The sequence below is a fragment of the Microtus pennsylvanicus genome, chromosome 1 (assembly GCF_037038515.1).
Source record: "Microtus pennsylvanicus isolate mMicPen1 chromosome 1, mMicPen1.hap1, whole genome shotgun sequence".
Lineage (NCBI taxonomy): Eukaryota > Metazoa > Chordata > Mammalia > Rodentia > Cricetidae > Microtus > Microtus pennsylvanicus.
Genome location: NC_134579.1, coordinates 40,712,374 through 40,737,388, shown reverse-complemented (window position 1 = coordinate 40,737,388; position 25,015 = coordinate 40,712,374). Strand labels below are relative to the sequence as shown.

Below are 25,015 nucleotides of genomic sequence, written 5' to 3'. Positions count from 1 at the left end.
CCTTTCTCTTGCCTCCTTCCTTCCTTTCAGTTCCCAACTCCTCAGGGAGCTCCACATCCTGCTTCTTCATCCTGCCAGGTGTGCCTACCGTGCATCCCTCCCCCCCCCCCAAATCTACTTTGTCACTCAGACCTGCCTCTTCAAATTGCCCATCTAGGTCCCGCTCCGCCCCCAACCCTCCCTGCCCTGCTGTCCCGCCTCTGAAACTCGCCCCGCCCCTTACCCCGCGTGTGAGACTGAGGTTGCTATAGCTACGGTGTACCCAGCTACCAAACCTCCCATAGCTGGTGTTCTGCTGGCCAGACGAAAGAGGCAGCACCATGAGCCGCACAGTGACCATCCAGGAGCCCAGAACCAAGCTTCAGGGGTTTCCGTACCGGTGCCAGCGGTTGGGGGCCAAGGGCAGCGGCAGTAGAACGTATGATTTCCTGTACGGTAAGGGCTGTCCACTCCTCCTAAGAGTTAATGTTACCTGGTAGGGGTGTAGCTTGCTAAAAATAAAATAAAATAAAATAAAATAAAATAAAATAAAATAAAATAAAATAGCTCCAGGACAAGCCCCCTGTCCCCAGACCGCATAGTTAGGGGTAGTGGTCCCTGCACGCAGGTGGCCACGCGCTGCGGCGTGTCGGAAGCCACAGGTGCGCTCAGCTTCTCCAAACAATAGGCGGGGTCACCCTTTTTTCTCCTGATAACTGATTTTCCTGAAACCTAGTCCGAGGTTTTGGGTACACATTCAGGAAAGTGTGAAATGACTTGCTGAGCTGCAAACTCAAGCAACGGGCCCGCATTCAACCTGCATAAAACGTGCAGCGAAAATAATCTTCCTGCCCTCAGGATCCAGACAACTCCAAGTTCGGTGTTCTGGGTAAAGTGGTGCCAGTTTCTCTCGCGTTTGTTTTCAGAGGGCCTTTTGTTTTCGTTCAACCTTCTTATCTACCAAAACATTGTTAATAGACTTGGTGCACTGATTCCCCCGGGGCTAATTAAACTCCAGTTTATGCTAATGTCCCGATTTTCCATACGTGGTTTGTTTCTCCGGACCTTAATTTCTGATCCATTCGTGTTTGTAGCCTTCTAGGACCTATTCCAGCACACAATGCTATGTGTGTAAGTGTTAACTAAATTACTGGATTTGCTGCTACAGCTACCGCAACTGCTTACGCGTGATGCCTTCTTTCTCGAATTTTGCCCTCGGTAGAACCAGGCTGTCACCTGAACCCGACACTATTTTCAACTATGTCCCTTTGGGTTCCCACGAGACATCCATAAGACCCATCTGCCTTGGCTTGGGCGCTGTAATGACAGCTCACGTGTTCTGCCTAATGGTCTACTTTGTTACTCTTGGTTTCATCTTAGGAAATAAATCTTATAAATGTTTGGCCAGGGTATTTGTTCCCCTAGAGAAAAATCTATTTGGGAAATCAAATGTCTCTCCAAAAGCTGCTTATGAATTTAGTGTCATGTTGGTTGATTTTTTTTTTAAAAAAAGTTTTATACTTATGTACCGTATTGTATGTGCATGTATTATTACACCCCTGTGTACCTGGTGCCCTTGGAGGTCAGAAAAGGGCAGCAGATCCCCTGGAACTAAAGATCCAGATGGTTGTGAGTCATCTTGCGGGTGCTGGGAATGGAATCCAAGCCTTCTGCTAGACTCTAGACTAGCAGCTAGACTAGCGAAAGTGCTCTTACTAGTTGAATCATCTCTCCAGCCTCATGTGGCTCGATCGTAATAGATAATACACTCAGTCACCAGTACTCTTCATCGCTAAAGATATGCCCAGGGAGCAGGTACTTACCAGAATGGGTTAATCATTTGTTGACCTTTGGAGAGATAACGTGGGCCCATCATCAACAGAGTCTTTATAAATCTGAGGGATGAATTCTAAAGATGACTGATGATATTTATTTCTTATTAGAAACAATATTTTCTTACCATGTCTACAGTTCTCAAGATGTCATGATAGCTGCATCCTTCCAGTGCACTGAACATGGAAAACGGTGCCCAAATTTATCCACCGTGTGTGTGTGTGTGTGTGTGTGTGTGTGTGTGGTGGGAGGGGGCAGGAATCAATACTGGAAGCCCTTCTCAATTGTTCTCCACCTTATTTTTTTTGTTGTTGTAATTTTATTGTATTGATATTTATTGAGCTCTACATTTTTCTCTGCTTCCCTTCCTGCCTCTCCCCTCCCCCTTTCAGACCTCCCCCAAGGTCCCCATGCTCCCAATTTACTCAGGAGATCTTGTCTTTTTCTACTTTCTACTTCCCATGTAGATTAGATCTATGTAAGTCTCTCTTAGTGTCCTCATTGTTGTCTAAGTTCTCTGGGATTGTGGTTTGTGGGCTAGTTTTTTTTTTTTTTTGCTTTATGTTTAAAAACTACCTATGAGTGAGTACATGTGATAATTGTCTTTCCGTGTCTGGGTTAACTCACTCAAAATAATGTTTTCTAGCTCCATCCATTTTCCTGCAAAATTCAAGCTGTCGTTATTTTTTTTCTGCTGTGTAGTACTCCATTGTGTAAATGTACCACATTTTTCTTATCCATTCTTTCGTCAAGGGACATTTAGGTTGTTTCCAGATTCTGGCTATGACAAACAATGCTGCTATGAACATAGTTGAGCACATGTCCTTGTGGCACGATTGAGCATCCTTTGGATATATACCCAAAAGTGATATTACTGGGACTTGAGAAAGATTGTTTTCTAATTTACTGAGAAATTGCCACACTGACATCCAAAGGGGTTGTACCATCTTGCATTCCCACCAGCAATGCAGAAGTATTCCCTTTTCCCCACAACCTCTCCAGCATAAGTTGTCATCAGTGTTTTTGATCTTGGCCATTCTTACAGGTGTAAGATGGAATCTCAGAGTTGTTTTGATTTGCATTTCTCTGATGACTAAGGATGTTGAACATTTCTTTAAGTGTCTTTCAACCATTTTAGATTCCTCTGTTGAGAGTTCTCTGTTTAGGTCTGTACTCCATTTTTTTTATTAGATTATGTGATCTTTTGGTGTTCAATTTCTTGAGTTGTTTGTATATTTTGGAGATTAGACCTCTGCCTGATGTGGGGTTGGTGAAGATCTTTTCTCATTCTGTAGGCTGTTGTTTTGTCTTGTTGACTGTGTCCTTTGCTTTACAGAAGCTTCCCAGTTTCAGGAGGTCCCATTTATTAATTGTTTCTCTCAGTGTCTGTGCTGCTGGGGTTATATTTACGAAGTGATTCCCTGTGCCAATGTGTTCAAGTGTACTTCCCACTTTCTCTTCTATGAGGTTCAGTGTGACTGGCTTTATGTTCAGGTCTTTGATCCATTTGGACTTGAGTTTTGTGCATGTTGATAGATATGGGTCTATTTTCATTCTTCTACATGTTGATACCCAGTTATGCCAGCACCATTTGTTAAATATGCTTTCCTTTTTCCATTAGATAATTTTTGCTTCTTTGTCAAAGATCAGGTGTTTGAAGATGTGTAGATTGATATTCAGGTCTTCCATTCGGTTCCATTGGTCCTCCTGTCTGTTCTTATGCCAATACCAGGCTGTTCTTAGTACTGTAGCTCTGTAGCAGAGTTTGAAGTCAGGGATTGTGATGCCTCCAGAAGTTCTTTTATTGTATAGAATTGTTTTGGCTATCCTGGGTTTTTTGCTTTTCCAAATGAAGTTGAGTGCCATTCTTTCGAAGTCTTTGAAGAGTTTTGCTGGGATTTTGATGGGCATTGCGTTGAATTCTCCACCTTATTTTTAACACAAGGTCTCATCAGACCTAGAGCTTACAGACTCTGCTGTAGTGCCCTAGGAATCCTCCTGGCCCCACCTCCCAAGTTCTGGAATTACAAGTATATAGGCTGCTGTGCTGTCTCTTTGTATACTTGCTGGGGCTCTAAACCCACATCTTCACACTGGTGCCATAAGCACTTTACTGAGCCATCTTCCCCGCACTGCTAAAAATTTTTTCTTTTGACTAGAAATGGGAATAGTGTTTATATACAAGATTCCTCCTCTTGAAGTATATTTTAGGTGACCCAGACCCGAAAAGAAGGAGAAAAAGGAGTATTTAGGGTATTGTGCTAGAAACATGATAGGCTTTTTGTTTGCATCCCAATTCCACAAGGTGACTTGGAATTCACAGGAAAGAAACACATCCAAGAGAGTCCCTGGTAGGTGGGAGAGGGTAACAGGACCATCACCTGCTACAGTTAGGCACTGTCTAAACCCTCTAATTTGCTTTCCACTTAAATTGCAATTCAAGCATAGTGGTGTTTACCTCCAGCCCTTCCTTCCTGCTCAGACGGCAGAGACAGGAAGATTCAGGAGTTCAGGGCTATCCTGGACAACATAGCAAGAATCAGGAATCCAGAACTAGCTCGGACAACATAGCAAGAATCAGGAGTTCAGGGCTAGCTCGGACAACATATAGCAAGGCTCAGCATTAAAAATAGAAAGGGCCAGTAAGATAGCTCAGTATGTAAGGGCCTCATGACCCAGGTTTCTGTCCTAGAACCTACGTGGTTCAAGGAGGGAACTGGCTCCTGCAAGTTGTCCTTTTGTATCTGCAAATGAGCAGTGGCAAATAAACAAATGTAAAACCATTCATTTTCAAAATATACAACAGTGGCACAAAGCTTCTGGGAGTGACCAACCAATGTCTGATTGGATTTAGACCTGCTCTAAAGCTGGAACCCATCCCCGACACTGCTCAGGCCAAGAACCTGAGACTCGATAGGCCACAAACCGAGGGGAAAATAAAATACTACTTGTAACAGGAGGAGCGGGCTTATGGGGATTTCTGTCCTGCCCAGTTCCCACAGCTGGCAAGTCCCAAAGAAATCACAGGGGTCTCCATAAGTTATAAACTGATTGGCCCATTAGCTCAGGTTTCTTATTAGCTCTTGTAGCTTATATGAACCCATTGTTCTAGTCTATGTTAGCCACATGGCTCAGTACTTTTTTCAGTGGGGCAGGTCACATCTTGCTTCTTAGGCGGTTGAGACAGGACCGGAGAAAGAGCTTCCTTCTTCCCAGAATACTCCTGTTCTCATCGCTCCACCTTTACTTCCTGTCTGGTTGACCTGCCTGGCCAATTAGCATTTATTTAAAACATGATTGACAGAATACAGACAATTCTCCTGCACCAACTACTGTTCTGCCAAAGGAATGTAGCAATAAAATGACTCCTAATGACATTCTGCTATAACATAGATCAGTGTCTTGCTCAGCCATCATCAGAGAAGCCTCCTCTTGCAGTAAATGGGAATAGACACAGAGACCCACAACTGGACCATATCCAGAGAGAAAGAGACATCGGAACACTCAGTCCTAAATGGGATGAACACATCAAATCCCTCTCCTCAGGGAGCTCCACAGAAGAGGAGGTGGAAAGACTGTAAAAGCCAGAGGACATGGAGGACGCCAAGGATGCAAAGCCTTGTAAACCCAGCAGGACTGATACACGAATTCACAGAGCCCGTGGTAGCACGCACAGGCCTGCATGGGTCCAAGCCAGAGGGGGTTCCAGTGCTGAGAGGGAAATGGACACAAGCCCCCATCCCTAACCCAGAAGCCGGCTCCAGCTGATAACTGCTCCCAAAGCAAAACTTAGTTCTCTCCAACAGAGTCTCACTGGGTAAACAAATCACTCTCCAGGCCAGGCCTGTGCCCAGCAGTAGAAGCCAACACGAAACAAATACGATGGCATTTCTGAAGATTCTTTGTCCCATAATGTTTTGTTAGGGACTTTGTTTCCTCTAATTGTCTTCTGCATATATAGCATGCTTCCACTTTTATGTTTTTAGGGATTAGCAAATGTGTGTGTGTGTCTGTGTCTATATATGTTTCTTGTGCTTTTCCTTTGTTTTCTTCTTCTCTTTGTTTGCTTTATCTTATTCCAATTTGTTCGCTTTTATTTTATCTTATTTTACTTATTTTCTTTACTTACTTATTTTATTTTATCTTATTTTACTTATTTTTTAGATGCCTGTTTGTTTTCTAAAGAGAGAAAGAAAGGGCGTGGATTTGGGTGGGAAGGGGGAGGATCTGGAGGAGTTTGGAGAGGGAAAACCAGAATCAGAATATATTGTATGAAAAAATCTATCTTCAATTAAAAATAGAAAAAAAATAAATAAAGACGAGAGAGAGATAAGGGGGAGAAAGTTGCATTCTTTGCCCAGGATTCTCCCTGGAGGTGTAAACATGCTTTAATCTCTGTCACTCTACCTCTTTACAGACCCGTTATTCATTGTGTCAAGTGAGCGAGACCATGCACAGGCGAATATCCAAGCCACCCTGGTTCGAAGCAGACTGGTAAGTCTAACTTATCTACTAGCACAACCTAATCAATAGGAATCAGCAGGTTTGGCTACTGCACTAATCAGAACGATTAATCCGGATTGGGGGTACTGTAGGAATTACTGCACCATGATTACAGGGACCAGGCATGTTAGGACACGCAGCTCATTGCAGGGGTTAAGTAATAGCGAACAAAAAACCCATAAACTGGTCTGGAGAGACGGCTCAGAGGTTAATGGTGCTTGCTGCTCTTGCAAAAGTATGGGAGTTCAGTTTCCAGCAACCAGGTGCGGTGACTCACAACCACTTGCAACTGAGTTGCCTGTCACTGCAGTTCTGTGGGATTGGATGACCTCTTCTGGCCTCTGTGGGCACCTGGGTTCATGTACACACGCATGCGCACGAGCACGCACACGCACACGCAGAGGAACCCATGAGCTAAGTCAATGGAAATTGTGTGTGCGCCTGGGCTAGGAAGTTTAAGTGCTGGAAAAGCATATACAGTAGAGAATAATATAGTCCTAACTCCTGTCACATGAATACGGTTGCCAACCTTTTGGGTTTCTTCCTAAAGATAGTCTATGCACGCACTAGTAACTCCTCCTCTGGTGCTAGATACGTCGTTTTGTGCTTTTGAAAAAACTTACAATGTAAATAAGTTGTATTAGAAAACCTGACCATGTAATTTTGACCTTTTCCTCTCTGCCTCCCTTTCCCACCATCAGAGAAAAGTTCCTCACTTTAGGTCCATGTTTAGTAACCTGTTTCATCATCCACGATATTCCATGTATTGGAACAAGTCAGATCCTGTCCCATTGTGTGTCAATCGAGAATGGAGGGGACAAGAAGCCAGACACAAAGAAGTCCTTCGACTCTGTGCTACGTAAGTATCAGGGGATCCTGCTCCAAAATATATTCATGTTTTTAATGAATATATTGATTTTTTAAAATTGTAATTATTTCACATGATTTGAAAACTTATAACTGTGATGTAAAGCCCTCTTTGTAAAATAAAACTGATTAAGAAATAAAAGCCATACATATTTTATACATATATAGGTTATATTTATTAACCGTATATTAATATATATGAGTTTTATAATTATTTGCAAAACATGTAAATATATTAAATAAGTTCTAAAATATATGTTTATATATAACAAATATGATAACATATTAGCCATATATGTGATCATTCTCATATATATTTATTTACACATATAATTTACACATAAATATATATGTAAATATATTTACAATTAAACCATATTTATATATGGTTAAAAGTTCTCAGAAGGTTGGCATGCATATTTACATGTATGTTAAAGGACAGCTCACCACCAAAGCCAGGGATGATCCAGTCTGTTGTTCCTGTGGCTCATCTTAGAAATTTGTAAGTGATCTTTTTGGGGCCAGAGAGATAGCTCTGTGGTTAAGAGCACTGACTGTTCTTCCAGAGGACATGGGTTCAATTTCCAGCATCCACATGGCAGCTTGCAACTGTCTGTAACACCAAGATCAGACAAACATGCAGGCAAAACACCAATACACATAGAAAATAAAAAAAAATTGATCTTTTCTTCTGGAACCTAAACTATGGTTTGTTTGGTTTTTTTTGGTTTTTTATTTTTGTTTTTGTACTTACAAGTAAATCACCTTCAAAAATAAATCTATTGAAATCTTAGTTATTTAAATGACTTACAAGTAAGTCATGGTAAGTTAATATAAATAATAATGTAGCCCAGACAGGGCATGAAATGAGTCTTTGAAATTTTGCTATTTTTATTAAAAATGGCATTTTCGTATTGGGGATTTTATAAATCTGTTCATTTCCCAACTCTGACTTTCCTCTTACCAGATCAGCTAAGCTCAGCTCTGTTTGCACAGAAACACGACACGTAGAGAGGATGGCTTGAATGTATTTCTCTGCTTCATTTTAGGGTGGATGCTTCCTTCCAGATGCCCAAGGAAGAATACGAAGATGCGGATGTTTCTGGACGGAATCGCTATAAATTCTTTGACAGGTAGAAAGTGAAGAGTAAGAAATGTTAGAGCCTGAGGCTCTGAGGAGTCTCTTTATGGTGGTGGCAGCAGTTGTCACTCCTAGTGGGTGCAGCGTGCCAGCCCTCAGGGTCAGTTCTTTGCTTGGATGTTACCTAATCTTCACAGTAGACGTACGAGAGGGCAGATGAGGTACCCATGGCAACGAAGAAAGGATAGTTGATAGCAAAACGTCATCAAATGAAGTCAAATATAACACATATCTTGAAAGCACCGGGTAGGAGAAATTGCTAAAAGCGTCCAAACAGACAATACTTGCAAATGTTCAAACCCAACCACAAACTTTTACTTTATCAATGACTGCTACTCCTGTGAAAATCAGGGCAGACCAACCTCAAATGAGGATATCCCCGCCAATCGTGGGTTGGAAGATAATCTTGATACCACATCTGAATTAACTTCCTTTCAAAGGTGACTTTCTGATCTACTTTATAACACATAAACATTTCCTCACGGAGATGTTCTCATACTTAAAAAAACATCATTTTTTAAGAGAAATTTAATTTCTTAACTATAATAGATGTAAGTTCTTAGGCTCTCGGCAGGAGGGGAAGCTTCAAATGAAGGCCTTGGTCATCTCAGAAGGTCTTAAGAACTTGAGGAGTTGCTGGAGACTAACAGGTACCTGAAGACCGAGTACAGAGAGTCTCCTGAGAACATGGCTGCCTAGGAGACACCAGCGTGCACAGTGAGGATGCCGAGTAACCAGCTGTGCCAGATCCTGGTGGGATCTCCTGGGCCAGAGCTGGGAATTTGCATTTTAAATAAGAGCATCTCCAGCGGTTTTGTATACATAAAACTTTGAATATTACTCATTTCTTTTTAGTTTATTCAAACCCATTGATTTTTTTAAAGGAAGAAATATTTAAGTAAGGAGAAAGGTTGAGCCAGTACAAAAATCTCACACGTGTTTTTCTGTTCCTCCCAGGCCCTTCCTTCCATTTCTTCAACAGATGCCGCTCAATGTTGTCTTAGCACCAGTCAAGTAAGTGTTTTATTGCGCAACTTTCTCATCATTCACTTCATTTTTACTTCAGGAAGGCAGTTCTCGAGATCGGTGCTTTGCAACCTATAAACCACCGACCACCATAGTCAGGAGCCTACCTGATCCCTTTGGTAATTTTCTGTGTGCCAAGGTCTGAGTAATAGTGTTACATAGAATTTTAAGCTTAATAATTTTTCTAGTGGGTCAAAGTATCAGACATATGTTGCCATCTTATATACACTTTGTGTAATAAAGATGAATGGCCATGCCTATATGGATATAATGGTTATGACATGAAATATATTTCTGATATTGATTTATGTGTGCTACACATTGTCATCAACTGAGGACTGAGTGATTTATAAGTAATAGAAATTCATTTCTCATCTTTCTGGAGGCTAGGAAGTCTGAGACCAAAGTACCAGCATTGAGTGAGGGTTCTCTTGTCATGTCCTCGTGTAGTGAAAGGGGGAAAGACTATGCTCACAAATACTAAGAAGTGGGCCCTAAGTTGTTACCTCTAGCACCATTATAAGGTTCCAATCTACCCATGAAGGCTTATCACTTCCCAAGAGTTCCATCTTTGAGTCCCATCAAAAGAGGAATTAAGTTTTTCATCTGTAACACACACACACTTCACACGTCTTTTTTTGTTTCCCTGACATACACACTTTTGGGGTGGCAATGCCTCAGTATTTTATCAGGAAGATGAATCAGTCATGAAATGTTTTTTTTGGGGGGGGCTAGGATTTTAAGAGTCCGTGAGCTCCCACTAGCTTGTGTCAGCTGTCTCTGTGGTTTTCCCCATTATGATCTTGATACCCCTTGCTCATATCATCCCTCCTCCCTCTCTTCAACTGAACTCCAGGAGCTCAGCCCAGTGCTTGGCTGTGGGTCACTGCATCTGCTCCCATCAGTTACTGGACGTAGGTTCTGTGATGGCGATTAGGATGGTCACTAATCTGATTATAGGGAAGGCCTGTTCAGATGCCCTCTCCACTATTGCTAGGAGTCTTAGCTGGGTTCATCTTTGTGGATTCCTGGGAATTTCCCTAGCACCAGATTTCTCCCGGACCCCATAATGGCTCCCTCTATCGAGATATCTCTTTCATTGCTCTTCCTCTCTGTCCCTCCCTCAACTCAGCCATCTTGAATCTTCATGTTCCCATTCCCCATCCCCTCCCTTCTACCCCCTCCCAGTTCCTTCCTGGGACTGTCCATGTGTGTTCTCCTCTTAATCCCCCTTTTTACTAAGTTTTTCTGGAATTGTGGATTGTAGCCTGGTTATCCTTTGCTTTGCATCTAATATCCACTTATGAGTCAGTACATACTGTGCTTGTCTTCCTGGGTCTGGGTTACCTCACTCAGGATGGTTTTTTTTCTAGCTCTATCTATTTGCCTGCAAATTTGAAGATGTCATTGTTTTTTTTACTGCTGAGTAGTACTCCATTATGTAAGTGCGCCACATATATTTTCTTTATCCATTTTGTTGGTGGGTATCTAGGTTGTTTCCAGGTTCTGGCTATTAACTATGCTGCTATGAACATAGTTGAGCAAATATCCTTGTGGTATGATTGTGCGTCCTTTGGGTATTTGCCCAAGAGTGATATTGCTGGGTCTTGAGGTACATTGATTCCCAAATTTCTGAGAAACTGCCATAGTGATTTCCAAAATGCCTGTACAAGTTTGCACTTCCACCCGTGATGGAGCTGTCTCTCTGCGGCATAAGCTGTCATCAGCATTTTGATCTTAGACATTCTGATAGGTGTTCAGGGTCATTTTGATTTGCATTTCCCTGATGGGTAAGGATGTTGAGCAATTCCTTAATGTCTTTAGGGCATTTGAGATTCTTCTGTTGAGAATTTTGCTTAGATTGTACCCCATTTTTAAATTGAATTATTTGGCAATTTTAGTCTCTAGTTACTTGATGTCAGATGTGGGGTTGGTAAAGATCTTTTCCCATTTTCTAGGCTGCCATTTTGTCTTATTGACTGTAACCTTTGCCTTACAGCAGCTTCTCAGTTTTAGGGGTCCTATTTATTAATTGTGGCTCTCAAAGTCCGTGCTACTGGTATTATATTTAGGAAGTAGTCTCCTGTGCCAATGCGTTCAAAACTACTTCCTACTTTCTCTTCTATGAGGTTCAGTTGGCTGGGTTTATATTCAGGTCTTTGATCCACTTTGACTTGAGTTTTGTGCATGGTGATAGATATGGATCTATTTGCATTCTTCTACATGTCGACATCCAGTTATGCCAGCACCATTTGTTGAAGATGCTTTCTTTTTTTCCATTGTATAATTTTAGTTTCTTTGTTAAAAATCAGGTGTTCATAGGTGTATGAATTAGTATCAGGGTCTTCAATTCGATTCATTGACCCACATGTCTGTTTTAATGCTAATACCAAGCTGTTTTTATTACTGCAGCTCTATAGTAGAGCTTGATATCAGGGATGGTGAGACCCCTAGAAACTCCTTTATTGTGCAGTATTGTTTTGGCTATTCTGGGCTTTTGTGTTTCCATATGCTCTTATCTGTCCATTCCTCTGTCTATTTATGTGTGTCAGTGTGGGCACTCATGTACCATGCCAGTCTGTGTATGTCAGAGGACAACTTTTGAGAGTCAGGTCTCTCCTTCTTTCTTGTTGAGGGAGGGTCTCTCTATGAGTGTGTCCAAGCTAGCCGAGGGAGGGTCTCTCTATGAGTGTGTCCAGGCTAGCTGAGGGAAGGTCTCTCTGTGAGTGTGTCCAGGCTAGCCGAGGGGGGTCTCTCTGTGTGTCCAGGCTAGCTGAGGGAGGGTCTCTCTGTGAGTGTGTTCAGGCTAGCTGAGGGAGGGTCTCTCTGTGAGTGTGTCCAGGCTAGCCGAGGGAGGGTCTCTCTGTGAGTGTGTCCAGGCTAGCCGAGGGAGGGTCTCTCTGTGAGTGTGTCCAGGCTAGCCGAGGGAGGGTCTCTCTGTGAGTGTGTCCAGGCTAGCCGAGGGAGGGTCTCTCTGTGAGTGTGTCCAGGCTAGCCGAGGGAGGGTCTCTCTGTGAGTGTGTCCAGGCTAGCCGAGGGAGGGTCTCTCTGTGAGTGTGTCCAGGCTAGCTGAGGGAGGGTCTCTCTGTGAGTGTGTCCAGGCTAGCTGAGGGAGGGTCTCTCTGTGCAGTGTGTTTAGGCTAGCTGAGGGAGGGTCTCCCTCTCTGTGTGCAGTGTGTTCTAGACTAAATGGCCCTTGAGCTCCCTGCTGGTTCTTTCTCTGTCTCATATCTTCCACTGGGAGTTCTGGGGTTACAGACACATGCCCCTGCAGTGGGCTCCAGGCATCAAATTCAAGTCACCAGGCTTGTTCAGCAAACACTTTCCCCCCAGCCACCTCCCCAGCCCCAGTATAAATACTCTCACTTGTGCATTTTGTTTTGAGACAACTTCTTGCTATATAGTCAGACTTGTCTCCAGCTCACCATGTCCCTGTCTCCCAGTACTGGATTATAGGTATATGCCCCATACCAAGATACATTTGTTTACTTATTTACTGGGGGAGGTGTTTGTATGTGGGTGTGGGAGCACATGTGTGACATTGGACAGCATGCGGGAATCCGTTCTGCCCTTCTTTTATATAATTCCAGAGATCAAACTCAGGTCATCAAACTTGTCGGCAAGCGCCTTTACCCACTGGGCTATCCCACCGGCCCCTGGTTATACTTTCTGTTGATGCGTTTGCAGTCTCCCTGCAGACGATTTTTGTGGCGGGGGTTTGCTAACTCTCCCACGTGCTCACTGCGTTATCCCAGCCTTGATTAAAGAGCCATCATCCACGAAGACACATGCGTCCTGGTGCCTTCAGCGAGCATTCTGTCCTCTGCATCTCTGCAAAGACACAGCTAAGCTGGACTATAACTGAGATCAGAGAAGCAGCAGGAAATGCAGCGAAGCTGAGCAGTCCAGACCTGGGGATGCAGCACCCCCACCCGAGAGCCGTCTCTGGCTGTGCAGCACACAAACACTGTTTATATCCACGCACTGCCCTGGTGCCAGTGAGAGCAATGTGGTTGTTCTCTAGGAACTGTAGGGCACACGGGCACACTCATAGCCATGCTGGACGCTGTGAGCATTTAAAGGGCGGAGGGTCTTAACGAAGCCCAAACAATTGTTTTTACCTGGTTCTGTAGTGTTCTAAATGTTCACATTGAGTTTCAACCTTTAATTTTATCCTCCTAGGATAGAACCATTTGTTTTTTCTTCTGAATCTCCCAAGTATACCGTCATCCCTTCGAAGTCTACAGTGGGCACTCAGACTGACTACCGGGATGCGGATGTGCAAACGGATCCGTTCTCTCCAGAATATGTCGTGTGTCAAAACACTATTCCTGAGCTCCTAACCCTGGCTAACCTGACTTGGGGTGAGTTGGTAACTGTCACTGAATATTGCAGACAGCAGTGCAAGCTACTGAGTTCCTGGGGATGACGTATTTTCAGGCAGTTCTGCTTTTTACAGTGAATGATAACTCACATGCAGGGAGAAAATATTTGTATATAATATATTATTAGGCAGGGGTTAGTCTCTGTCTTCAGACTATACAAGGACTGCACACTACACAATGGAAAGCAAACATAACCTTACTTAAAACTGGGCAGTGAGCCTGAATAGACATTTCTCAAAAGAAGACAAGTGGTCAGAGATTTATTTGCAAACGAAGATGAGTCCCAGAATGCAACAGAGAGGTAAGATGACGTGAGCGTGAACAAGACAGAAAAGAAATGGGATAAGGGCCAGCAGCAAAACCATTTAAAACCCTAATAAGAGTCTGGGGTGATGGCTCAGTGGTTACTTCAGTGGGAATCAGCTCAGTGGCTGATTTTCAGAGGACCTGGGTTCAACTCCCGGGATCTACATCGTCCCTCACAATCATATGTACCTTCCATTTCAGGGAATATGACACCCTTTTCTGGCCTCTGCAAGAAGCCAGGCATGTCAGTGGTGCATAGTCATACATGCAAGCAAAACAACACCCAAGCACATAAAATAAAATGTGATATATTAAAAAAAATCTGTTAAGAGGCCATTGTGGCAGCGCACGCCTTTGATCTCAGCGCTCAGAAGGCAGAGACAAGTGGACCTCCGTGAGTTCCAGGCTAGCCAGTGTTACTTAGTGAGACCCTGTCTCAAAACGGCACACTGAGGAATCGCACTAAAACAAAATGATCCACAAGAGAGCTGAGCATGAAATCAACACACGCACAAAGACTAGTAACCTTGCTGCACGGGCAGCATGTACTTAGAAGTTACTGGGAAAGATCACAGCCTAATTGTAGCATTAGATTAATTGGGCTTAATCACTGAATGACAGGCCAAGACTTTATAGAGAAATTAAAAATGGTTCTTTAGGCCTAAGAGGTGCGAGGAAAGCAGAAGCAGACCACGCTTGTGAGAGGGGAGCTCAAATGGGTGTGATTTCCTTCCTTATATCTTCAGGTAATTCTAACTAATCCCTACTCCTGCTCTAACTGTCCCTGTGTAAGAGAGCTACAGTTCTCAAACTCCCCACAGAATCCACAAATCCTTTGTGTTTGCAAAGCCTGCAGGGGGCAACTGAGATTGACTATAAATCCTGTGGGAAGGAGGGAGGAATTGTAATACCCAGCAGGAATACCTGCCCACGGTAGAATTAGCAGTTTCCAGAATTAATGCGATCCTATCTTAAATCCAAGCTTCCATACTGAAGCCTTTCTTGTGAGAATCCTAGAGAAGCTCACACTGGGCCCAGTGAGACCAAAGGAGGGGGTTTGCTGCAGCCTTGAGTAGATGTAGATATTGAGACAATCTAGGGGTCCATCAGAGATGTGAGCTTAAACCGAATGAAGTCCTGGATCGCTCTGAGAGTGCAGTCGAGGGTCCCCCACCATGGAGTGGAATAAGGACAAGTTTCAGGATAATACATAGCCTCTGGCTATGAGCAAGCACACGTGAATCCAGCTCGCATGTGATTGTAAAAACAGCATGTAAAGTCGGTTCGTTTGTTTCTATGTAGCTCTTTCTGTTTCATCTTCAAATGAAATCTGGTTTCTGGTTCCTGCCTCATGAAGGGCATAACTGCCGATGTATAAAGAACACAGTATAGACCGCTGCGCTTGATCTTGACCTCCGCTTCATGGAACTGGCTTCACATTTTAGCCCCTCGGTTTCTTTATTTGTAAGATAGGAATCATTATACTTCTATGATAGATATCTATTGATGAGTAGATAAATTTGAACAGTTCTTGCTATATTATAAGTGATTAAAGGTGTAATTTATCACCGGGTAGCACACCTTTAATCCCAGAGCTAGGGAGGCAGAGGCAGGTGTATCACTGTGAGTTCGAGGCCAGCCTGGTCTACAGAGTGAGTTCCAGGACAGCCAGAGCTACACAGAGAAACCCTGTCTGGAAAACAAAACGAAGTGTAACTCCCAGAGACCCAAAATGCCAAGGTTAGGAAGAATGCTCTAAATTCCTTTTGTGTTTATCTTGGGAGACGGAAGAGGAGAGCGGGGCTCGTGATTAAAAGAATTTTTAGCTTTAGTTTTAATTTTTAAATTTCTTTCATTAGAAAAGGTAAAGATACTTGATAGATAATACAGATGTCTGGTATGAAAATGGTATTTTCTCACTTTTATTTTTAAATTACTAAACAAAACCCTATATAAATACCAGATATATTTATTTTCATATGTATTAGACATGGGATTATTCACTTCTTTTTAAGCTGTTACATTTTCTTTTTAAGAACATATTTTACTTAGATTAAAAAAATGTAATTATGCAATTGTGTGTGAGGGGCACAAGGGAGGGTATATGCATGTGAGTACAGGCACCTGTAGAGGCCAAAATAGAGCGAGATCCCTTGGAAATGATGTTACAGGCTGTTACGAGCCACCTGATATAGGCGCTGGGATCCAGACTCTGGTCCTCTGCAAGAACAGCAAGTACTCTTAAAATGCTTAACTGTTCTTAATTCTTTCCAGCCCTACTCATTTCTTTTTCTTTTCTTTTTGTTTTTTCGAGACAGTGTTTCTCTGTAGCTTTGGAGCCTGTTCTGGAACTAGCTCTTGTAGACCAGGCTGGTCTCGAACTCACAGAGATCTGCCTGCCTCTGCCTCCTAAGTGCTGGGATTAAAAGTGTGCACCACCACCACCTGGCCCCTACTCATTTCTTTAAACATATGTATTTCTTCATACATTAAACGAATTAATGAATAAAAAAAGACGTAGAACAAATAGAACAGAAAATTAAGAAGTAGCTCACTGTATTTGGTAGAAATATATTTTTCTTTAGACTTTTCTATATAATTATTTTTAAAATAAAAATTAAAATATTAAACAGGAACTCACTTGATACCTATTTCCTTAAGTAGTTTTTGGCCCTATGAAGATAATGGACCAAGACAAAGCTACAGTTAGATCTGCTAGCTATAAAATCTGCAACTGGGTTCCCAAACCCTGGGTCAGAGGAGGTTAAGTTGAGCTAAGTCCTAGCTTGTGCTTCTGAGCTATAGCTATGACTATGACTAGATCAGTATTTGAACTCTTAAAGGTGGAAGTGAGGCCCACTGCTAGACTGTACGTTCACTAGAGGGACAGATACAAGGAAGATTCTTGGCTCAGGATTATTTCTTTGTCATCTGTTCCTTTTTAAAAGTATGGTTCCTTTTAACTTTCATTCAACAAAGCTACAATCTCAGATCTGTTTTCCCCTCTGCATTTAATGTTTTGGAAATTTTATTTATTTTTATTTTAAGTATGTGGGTGTTTTGCCTGTCTATTAATCTGTGCACTACAATATGTCCCGTGCCCACCAGGCCAGAAGAGGGTGCCAGGGCCTCTGGAACTGGAGTTACAGATGGTTTTGAGTCACTATGTGGGTGCTGAGAACTGAGCTTGTGTCCTTCGGAAGATCAGCCATCTCTCCAGCCCCTCTTTGCATTTTAAAACATGGACTTGTCTAGTACAGGACTTTCGAAGTTGTGACCATTCAGTGGCCACTGACCGTTTCCTCAGTGCTTTCCTGGGACAATGTAAGCAACCGAAAATGTTGTTGCTTTTCACTCTCATCTCTCCACGCAGCTCCTAAATAAATACACACAGATTATTATTATTACTTATAAATAACAGACCTTTAGCTTCGCTTGTTTCTAGCCAGCTGTTCTTAAATTTATCCCATCTATCTTTCACCTCCGGGCTCTTATCTTTCTCTATTTTATACACCCTTCATTCTTTCCTACTCCATCACTGTTTATGTAGCTGGGTGGCTGGCCCCTTACATCCTCCTCTCTTCCTTTCCCCTTGATCTTTTTCTCCTCCTATTTCTTCTCTCTGCCTGCCAGCCCTGCCTATCCTATTGGCCGTTCAGCTCCTTATTAGACCAATCAGGTGTTTTAGGCAGGCAAAGTAACACAGCTTCACAGAGTTAAACAAATGCAACATGAAAGAATGCAACACTTCTTTGCATTATTAAACAAATGTTTCATAGCATAAATAAATGTACTCATCTTAAAACAATATTCTATAACAAAACAACTTCTGCCTCAGTAAGAGGAGGCGCGAAGGGCACAGGTAACACATAAGCTTTGAGGCGTCCAAGGAACCTTTCCCAGTGACATCATGATCTAGTCCAACACTTGAATTTAGAACAGGGCAGGAGGAAGGCTGACGATGGTGGCTTGTGGGTGTGCCCTGTGTTCCTGAGCTGTGATATTCCCTTGCAGGCCGAGGTCTCCCAGCAGGACAAGCTGAGGTGGAGATGATAGAACGGGCCCGGGAAAAGCGTGCTTGGGAAGCCACTCTGCCCCCACTGAACGACAGCCTCCAAATTGAGAAGAGGAGGAAGATGATGAACGCCATGGAGAGGAAGGAGTGGGCCTTCAGAGAGGGAGAGATTGAAAAGTAGGTTCTCTGGCTCCTGGAGAGCTGTCCTGGGTTGGTGAGAGCACCGTCACCATCATTATCATCATTATTGTGGTTTTTAGAACACATCACTCAGAGTGCTCACTCTGTGCACAATGTTCTGAGAACACTCTAGAAACCCATAGTCTTGGGCTCATCCTACTGAATCAGGAGGTCAGAGTCATCAGTCTGCATCGGAGCAGACCTTCCAGAGAGCTCTGTTTCACACTTAAGTTCGAGAAGTTTTCCTGCGGTTACTCATTTAACGCCCACAACAACCTCATGAAAGAGTCACTATTATCTCCATTCTGCCACAGAAGTAATGGAAGTAAAAGAAAGATGGAGAAGTGACCCTGGCGCCACCTAGAACAGTCACTGGGCGACCCTGGTATTGCCTGCTTAACAGAGGGCTGTGGGTGACCCTGGTGCCACTCAGTACAGTCACTGCCTGATTAACAGTGGGGTGTGTTCTGAGAAGTGTGTCACTAGGTGGGCCCATCGCTGGGTGACTCTCAGAGTGTTCTTTCTCATCCTGAACAGCTAAGGTCACTCAGTGTGGCCCTTCAGTGCCATTGGATATATGGTTAATATGAGGTATACGGGGCTGCCACCAACATAAAATTCCTACTAGAAGCTTTAAAAATAACACAGTAAAATAACACTAAAAGCCTGGCCTGGAAGTTGACGTCAGTGGTCAACAGGTAGAGGCAGGAGGATCAGGAGTTCAAGACCACTGACGGTGTACTGAGTTTGCGGTCATCCTAGGCTACATGAGGCCCTGTCTCTAAATACATAAATAAAACAGCAATAAACAAGCGACATAAATCTGTCAGCATACATAGGGAGTTATTACCATTATCAAGTGCTGCATAGTATTGTATTGGCCAAGCTTTACATGGCTGGCTGCCGAGTGCATCTGTTTACAACATCACCATAAGTGGGAACAATGTGTTGGTCTATGGAGCTTCAGTGGCTTTGCTGTCACTAGGTGACAGGAACTGTTCCGCTTCCTCACAGTGTCACAGACCCTTCAAAGTACTTAAGACCCGATCCCTTTTGTAGCGTGTGACTATATATCCTTCACTCTGGGAAGCAGCAGGACTGTGTGCCTTCATGTTAATAGCACAGTCTCCAGAAGCCTTGATCGCCTGGCTCCATCCTCCCTCACTGTCTGCACTTAGGGAAGATCTGAGGCACATCCTGTCCTCTCTGGTGCCCCTACTTTCAGCCCCATCGTCCCTTGCTCTTTTCTGAGACAGAATTTCTCTATGTAGTCCGGGCTGGCTTTGAATACAAATCCTCCTGTCTCAGCCTTCCACGTGCTGGTTGGTGTGCACACACCAGGTTCCCCAAGGCAGAAACACTGGTTCCTAAGCAGCTGAGGGCACAGACATCGCCACCACTTGCATGTGGTCAGATATATAAGCAAGGCAGCCCTAGAACCCATGAGCGGGGAGCACAGATTCAGGAATGAAAGGGAAGGTTGATAACCGAGTTCCTACTATGTGTAGGGACCAGTCCTGTCTCAAGATTGCTTACTACCTACCCTGGCTTTTTTCCCTCCTCCACTTAACTCTGGTTAGTCTGGTACTGTCCACAAACCTCTTGTTCTCTAGGTTCAGCTGCTTAGAGAGCCCACCTCTTGCCTTATCTGTCTGCTTTTGGTCTTCTGGACTGTGTACATGAACATGCCCCCCTTCCCAAGCTCCCACGATATAGAGATCTGCGGCTGGAGTAACCTCCCCGGGATTTCAGCTCACTTGTCCCGCTTTGCTTTTCTTTCTTTCTTTTTTTTTTTTTTTTTTTTTTTTTTTTTTTTTTTTTTTTTTTTTTTTTACCACAGTGGTCTTTTTAAACCGCACAAATATGATGCTCCTAGGGAGGGCCTTCTGTGGCTCTCCAATAAAACTTCCGGTTTGGGAGAGTAATGCTCTGTAACCCACCCCAAGACTGCAGGACCTGCGGCTGGAGGTTCTGAAGCAGCTGCTGAGGAGGCGCGAGGAGAACCAGAATGAGCAGGACATGAAGCACCTGAACGCCCAGTGGTGGAAGCTGCAGGAGGCGAAGGAGGCCAAAGTGGCCCAGATCCAGAACACACACGTGTCAAGTAATTTGTGGCGTGAGCCGGCCAGGGAGGGGGCTGAGCGATGATGGAATTCTGATTTGGTATCGCATAGGCAAGGAAGAGAGAGGAGCTACTTTTGGAAGGTGGACATTGGCGGAAAATTGCTAAGAAGGCCAGGTGACCATGTTCTAATAAGTAGTCGAATTCTTGGCAGGCACACATATGCCATTGTTGGTATGAGGCTCCCCACTCATAGACCAAGGTTCTACTTAGGAAGCCTATTGATTAACTGTTTTGTTGTTTGTTTTTGTTGTTTGCTTGTTTGTTTGATTGTTTGTTTGGTTGGTTTTTTGAAACAGGGTTTCTTAGCAGCTATGGAGCCAGTCCTGGAACTTGCCCTGTAGACCAGGCTGGCCTTGAATTCACAAAGATCCACCTGCCTCTGCCTCCCAGAGTTCTGGGATTAAAAGTGTGCGCCAGGCAATTAACTGGTTTTTTTTTTTTAAATTCTTTCCCCCTAAGCTATTTTAGTCTTCTGTTTTCCTAATTGCTTCTCTCTAAGAGATTTTTAATGCCACAGATATATTTATGATTATATATCCTATAATTGTATATTTTCATACTCACTTCACTGATCATTCAGGGCAGGATTGAGAATGACTACGTCGGAGGCTGAGGAGAGGCTCAGTGTTGCTAAGCATGCCTGCTGGGCCAGCACAAAGGCCTGCGTTCAAACCCCCAGCACCCGGGGAAAAGTCGGGTGTGGCTAAGTGTGCCTGTCCTGCCAATGCAAGGGAGGAGGGGAGAGGATCGCTGGGGCTGGCTGAGCCGCCCCGAGTTCAGTGTGAGACCCCGTTTCAGTGTTCTCCTCTGGCCTCCGCACCTGCTAGCACGCACGTGTGCATGCACCACATGAACATACAGCACACACACAGAACTAAACTAAAAACTCAGGTTAAATCTTGAATTATTATTATTTAATTTTGTAGATTTCCTACTGAAAAAGAAACTTTTTTAAATTACCTGTAAAATTGCCTTACTGAGGCCATTGAGATTGTTTGTGGGTAACGGTGTTTGGTCCTCAGGACCTACACCGTCGTTAGGGGAGAACTGACTCCTGAAGGTTGTCCTCAACCTTCACACGTGTGCCGTGGCACTTGCCAGCCTCCAGCACAAACACTCACTTCCACACACACTTAAAATAGAAGGTGATTAACGTTTTAAACAGTGTCTTACCTTTTGAGAGTGTTGACGCTGGTAAGTGGCCACACCCCACTGGAGAGCTACACACCCAAGAATATATGAACAGCACAGATTGGACTTGATGGATGAGAACACAATAGACAAAAATAGGACACTAAATTGGGCAATAGGAGAAGGGGGCGTGGCTCTGAGAGGACAGGAGGGGTGAAGGAACAGGGGCGTGGCTCTGAGAGGACAGGAGGGGGTGAAGGAACAGGGGCGTGGCTCTGAGAGGACAGGAGGGGTGAAGGAAAAGGGGCGTGGCTCTGAGAGGACAGGAGGGGTGAAGGAAAAGGGGGCGTGGCTCCGAGAGGACAGGAGGGGTGAAGGAAAAGGGGGCGTGGCTCTGAGAGGACAGGAGGGGTGAAGGAATAGGGGGCGTGGCTCTGAGAGGACTGAGGAGGGGTGAATGAATAGGGGGCGTGGCTCTGAGAGGACAGGAGGGGTGAAGGAAAAGGGGGTGTGGCTCTGAGAGGATGGAGGAGGGGGAAAATATAATCAAACCACACTGTACAAAATTCTCAAGGAGCTAATTAAAAAAGAAATTTAAAAACAGCTCTGAAAGTTTTCAGATTGCCCCAAATTCATAAAAAAACTGAAGAGTTGTAGTACCAATACATAGCAAATGATATGCACCCTAGCAATTCAATCACATTTTTTTAGAAAAATATGTGAACATGGATTTTTTTTTCTGAAATTAAATTCTTACTTAGAAATTCTTTTTAGTGAACTCAGCTTTTGTTTTATTTTCTCGAGCTAACCTCACTAGCTCTTGGCCATGTATTTAGACATTTTTTTTCTTTTCGATACAAGACATAGCTAGTGATGGATTCGACTATTATAGATAAATAGTCATATGAAAATTATTTTCTCAAATTCTAACACTCCAAGTCACATAAAAAGTCCTGTGGACGAACCGTGAACGGCAGGCGCAAGGCAGCAGTGGCTCTGGACTCCTCGCTCTAGTGACAGGCTGTAACAGCTGTTAGCAGTGGCCCAGGGAGGGCTGCAGAAGGGATGGCTCTCTGGGGAGAAGTGATGGAAGAGCGGATGGGAGGGCACGCATGACTCCCGGATGAGTGCTTGGTTGTGCACAAGTGCGCCTTCTCCCTCTGCCCACCAAGCCAGGCTGGAGGCTATGAGCCAGGACATCTGAAACCCTGGTGTTAGCCAGCGTGCATCTGCAGTGCTCCCCGTACAAAGAGGTGGGTTGATCTAGCATTGGCCATAACATAGATTTTCTATTTACTCTGAATTGCTTTCGGTTATTTCACAATCTTCTATTGACTGCTTCTTCTTAGTCCAGAGCGTGCAGTTATCAAAGGGAGGTGTGAGTGGGCGGGTGTATGTGTGTGTGTGTGTGTGTGTGTGTGTGTGTGTGTGTGTGTGCGTGCGTGTGTGTGTGTGTGTGTGTGACTCCACATTGAGGACACGAGCTGATTCACCTTCTGCCACCCTGCCTGCCATGGTACTCAGAGCCACACAGATGGCACACCTGTTTCTAGAGCTGCATTCTGGCTGTCGTGGGCCATCATAAAATTTACTCAGCTCTATATCTTCCTTGTGAGCCAAACGAGTTGCTTTACTAGTCTACATTTATAAATTATATTTATTAATTTATAATTTACTAGTCTACATTTATAATTGGGAGTAGCATCTGGGAGAGAATCATGACAGTACTCTTTATTGCAGACATCAGAAAACTCCTAAGAAAAGGGAAGAATATAGAGGGGAAGCTGCAGAGGAGAGACATCATCAAGGAGTATTCTGATTTTGGATCTCAGGTCTACGGGCCTTTGTCTCGCCTTGGTCGTTTCCCAGACAACAACTCAGAGGACTTTGTCGTCAGAAACCACTACCTCAACACCTACGAAGGTAAACAAACCCCGAAGGTAAACAATAGAACGCCTGAAAAGCAACAACCAACAGATGGCATGTGCTTGTCAATACAGCTTCATATGAAGTAATAAAAACTCAGACGCAAAGAACAGAAAACCCCTGTGGAATAATCTAACACAGAGCAAATTCAGTTCTCTATGAAAAGTGGTAGCTTAGGTGTAGCTAGCCAATGTCTGTGGTTCCTAATTCTCAGAGCTGGAGACCGGCAATCGCCAGAGTCCAGAAGTCTGGGCTAGCCTGGGCAACTCAGCAAGATTTCTACCTAAAAAGAAATGACAGCAATCACTCTTTGAAATATATTTTTATTTAAAAGCTTTACCTGGGCTTATGAAACAAACAATGAAATCTAAAGGACAAAGTCACTGGGTGGTCAATTCATGAAGGGCTCTGTGCCTCTTATGAAGCCCAAGAAACTTGTTTCAATTTTTAACAGTTTAGCTCCCAAGCTGGCGCATCCTCTGGCCAAGATCCTGAGTTATGGGTCAGACTCTTGAGCTTTGAGCCCTGGCTGGTGTCTCCAGAGCAAAATATGATGAGTTGGTGAACACCCACTTTAGAATGGGGACGCCATCTGTCATAAAGCTGTATAGATCGCTGCTGGCTGTACTTTCTGTAGAACACATCTTTAGTTTAGAATAGGTTCTTACTGAGCTGCCCAAGGCACTGAGAGCAGACGCTAACTCCACATACTCGACGCTTTAGAAACAGTTCATCCTCTTAAAAGACGTCACCTTCCAAAGCTCATGGTCCTAACAGTACGCCTTCAGCCCGTTCAGCGTAAGCAGGGGACACTAAAACCACATGCTTCCTCCCACAGGGTTAGTGGAACTTGAATCATGTCTCCCTGATTTTGTGACGCAGCCCAGGATCAACGCTCCAAAGCCCAAGATCATCACCACCAAGGCCGGCTTTCTGAAGAGGGCCGCGAGGATGGACTATGAGTTGGCCGAGGTTCACAAGGTATCGGGGGGCTCTGAAGACTAGACGCTTCTTCTCTGACCTCTGCAGAGCAATGCTGCACCCTGAATTGCACGTCATCATGGACAACAGTGACCATGCACCTGAAATACGACCTGCATTCTTTCTCCTCTCTAGACTTCTGCTCTCAGAGGTCCCCTGCGTGTCCTGATCTCCTGTACAAGTTCACCTTCAATTCAAACTATGACAGGCCTTTCTAGGGGTCACCTTCCCTTATACAGAGGCTATTACTTTCTTAAAGTGCTTCCACTTGGGCTCTATTTAGGGTAAAGTTTGGAACTATGAAGTTAGCTAATTCTAGCATTGGGAATCACTTTGTTAAGAGTCGTTCTGTTTTCTTCCTGTATGTTTTCTGTGAGGGCACCATGAGGAAGAGGAGATGTGACCAAGGTCTTTTTTTTTTTTTTAAATCTAGTTTAAAAATCAACTAAGCAAGAAAGTGTGATGCCCATCAGATGTCAGGATTAGAAGCCCATGGAGGGCTTGTTGAGATGCGCTGCTAGACTCCACCCGGAGTTTGGCTCAGTAGATGTGGGCGAGGCTGTGGAGATGGGCAGGCTCACGTCTCCAGGTGATGCTGTTGCTGGAGGCCCAGGAGT

General features: G+C 43.9%; 1 protein-coding gene across 1 annotated transcript in view; it reads left to right on the top strand.

Moving 5' to 3' along the window:
- Window positions 1–255: 255 nt before the first annotated feature.
- Window positions 256–25,015, top strand: part of Cfap91 (cilia and flagella associated protein 91) — a 43,059-nt gene continuing 18,299 nt past the window's right edge. The window contains exons 1-10 of the mRNA XM_075962420.1: window positions 256–435; window positions 6,230–6,306; window positions 7,017–7,174; window positions 8,232–8,315; window positions 9,281–9,337; window positions 13,532–13,713; window positions 18,055–18,232; window positions 20,182–20,339; window positions 23,232–23,414; window positions 24,256–24,398. Of these exons, the coding sequence (XP_075818535.1) occupies window positions 321–435; window positions 6,230–6,306; window positions 7,017–7,174; window positions 8,232–8,315; window positions 9,281–9,337; window positions 13,532–13,713; window positions 18,055–18,232; window positions 20,182–20,339; window positions 23,232–23,414; window positions 24,256–24,398 (1,335 nt within the window). The 5' untranslated portion in view covers window positions 256–320. The remainder of the gene's footprint in view (window positions 436–6,229; window positions 6,307–7,016; window positions 7,175–8,231; window positions 8,316–9,280; window positions 9,338–13,531; window positions 13,714–18,054; window positions 18,233–20,181; window positions 20,340–23,231; window positions 23,415–24,255; window positions 24,399–25,015) is intronic.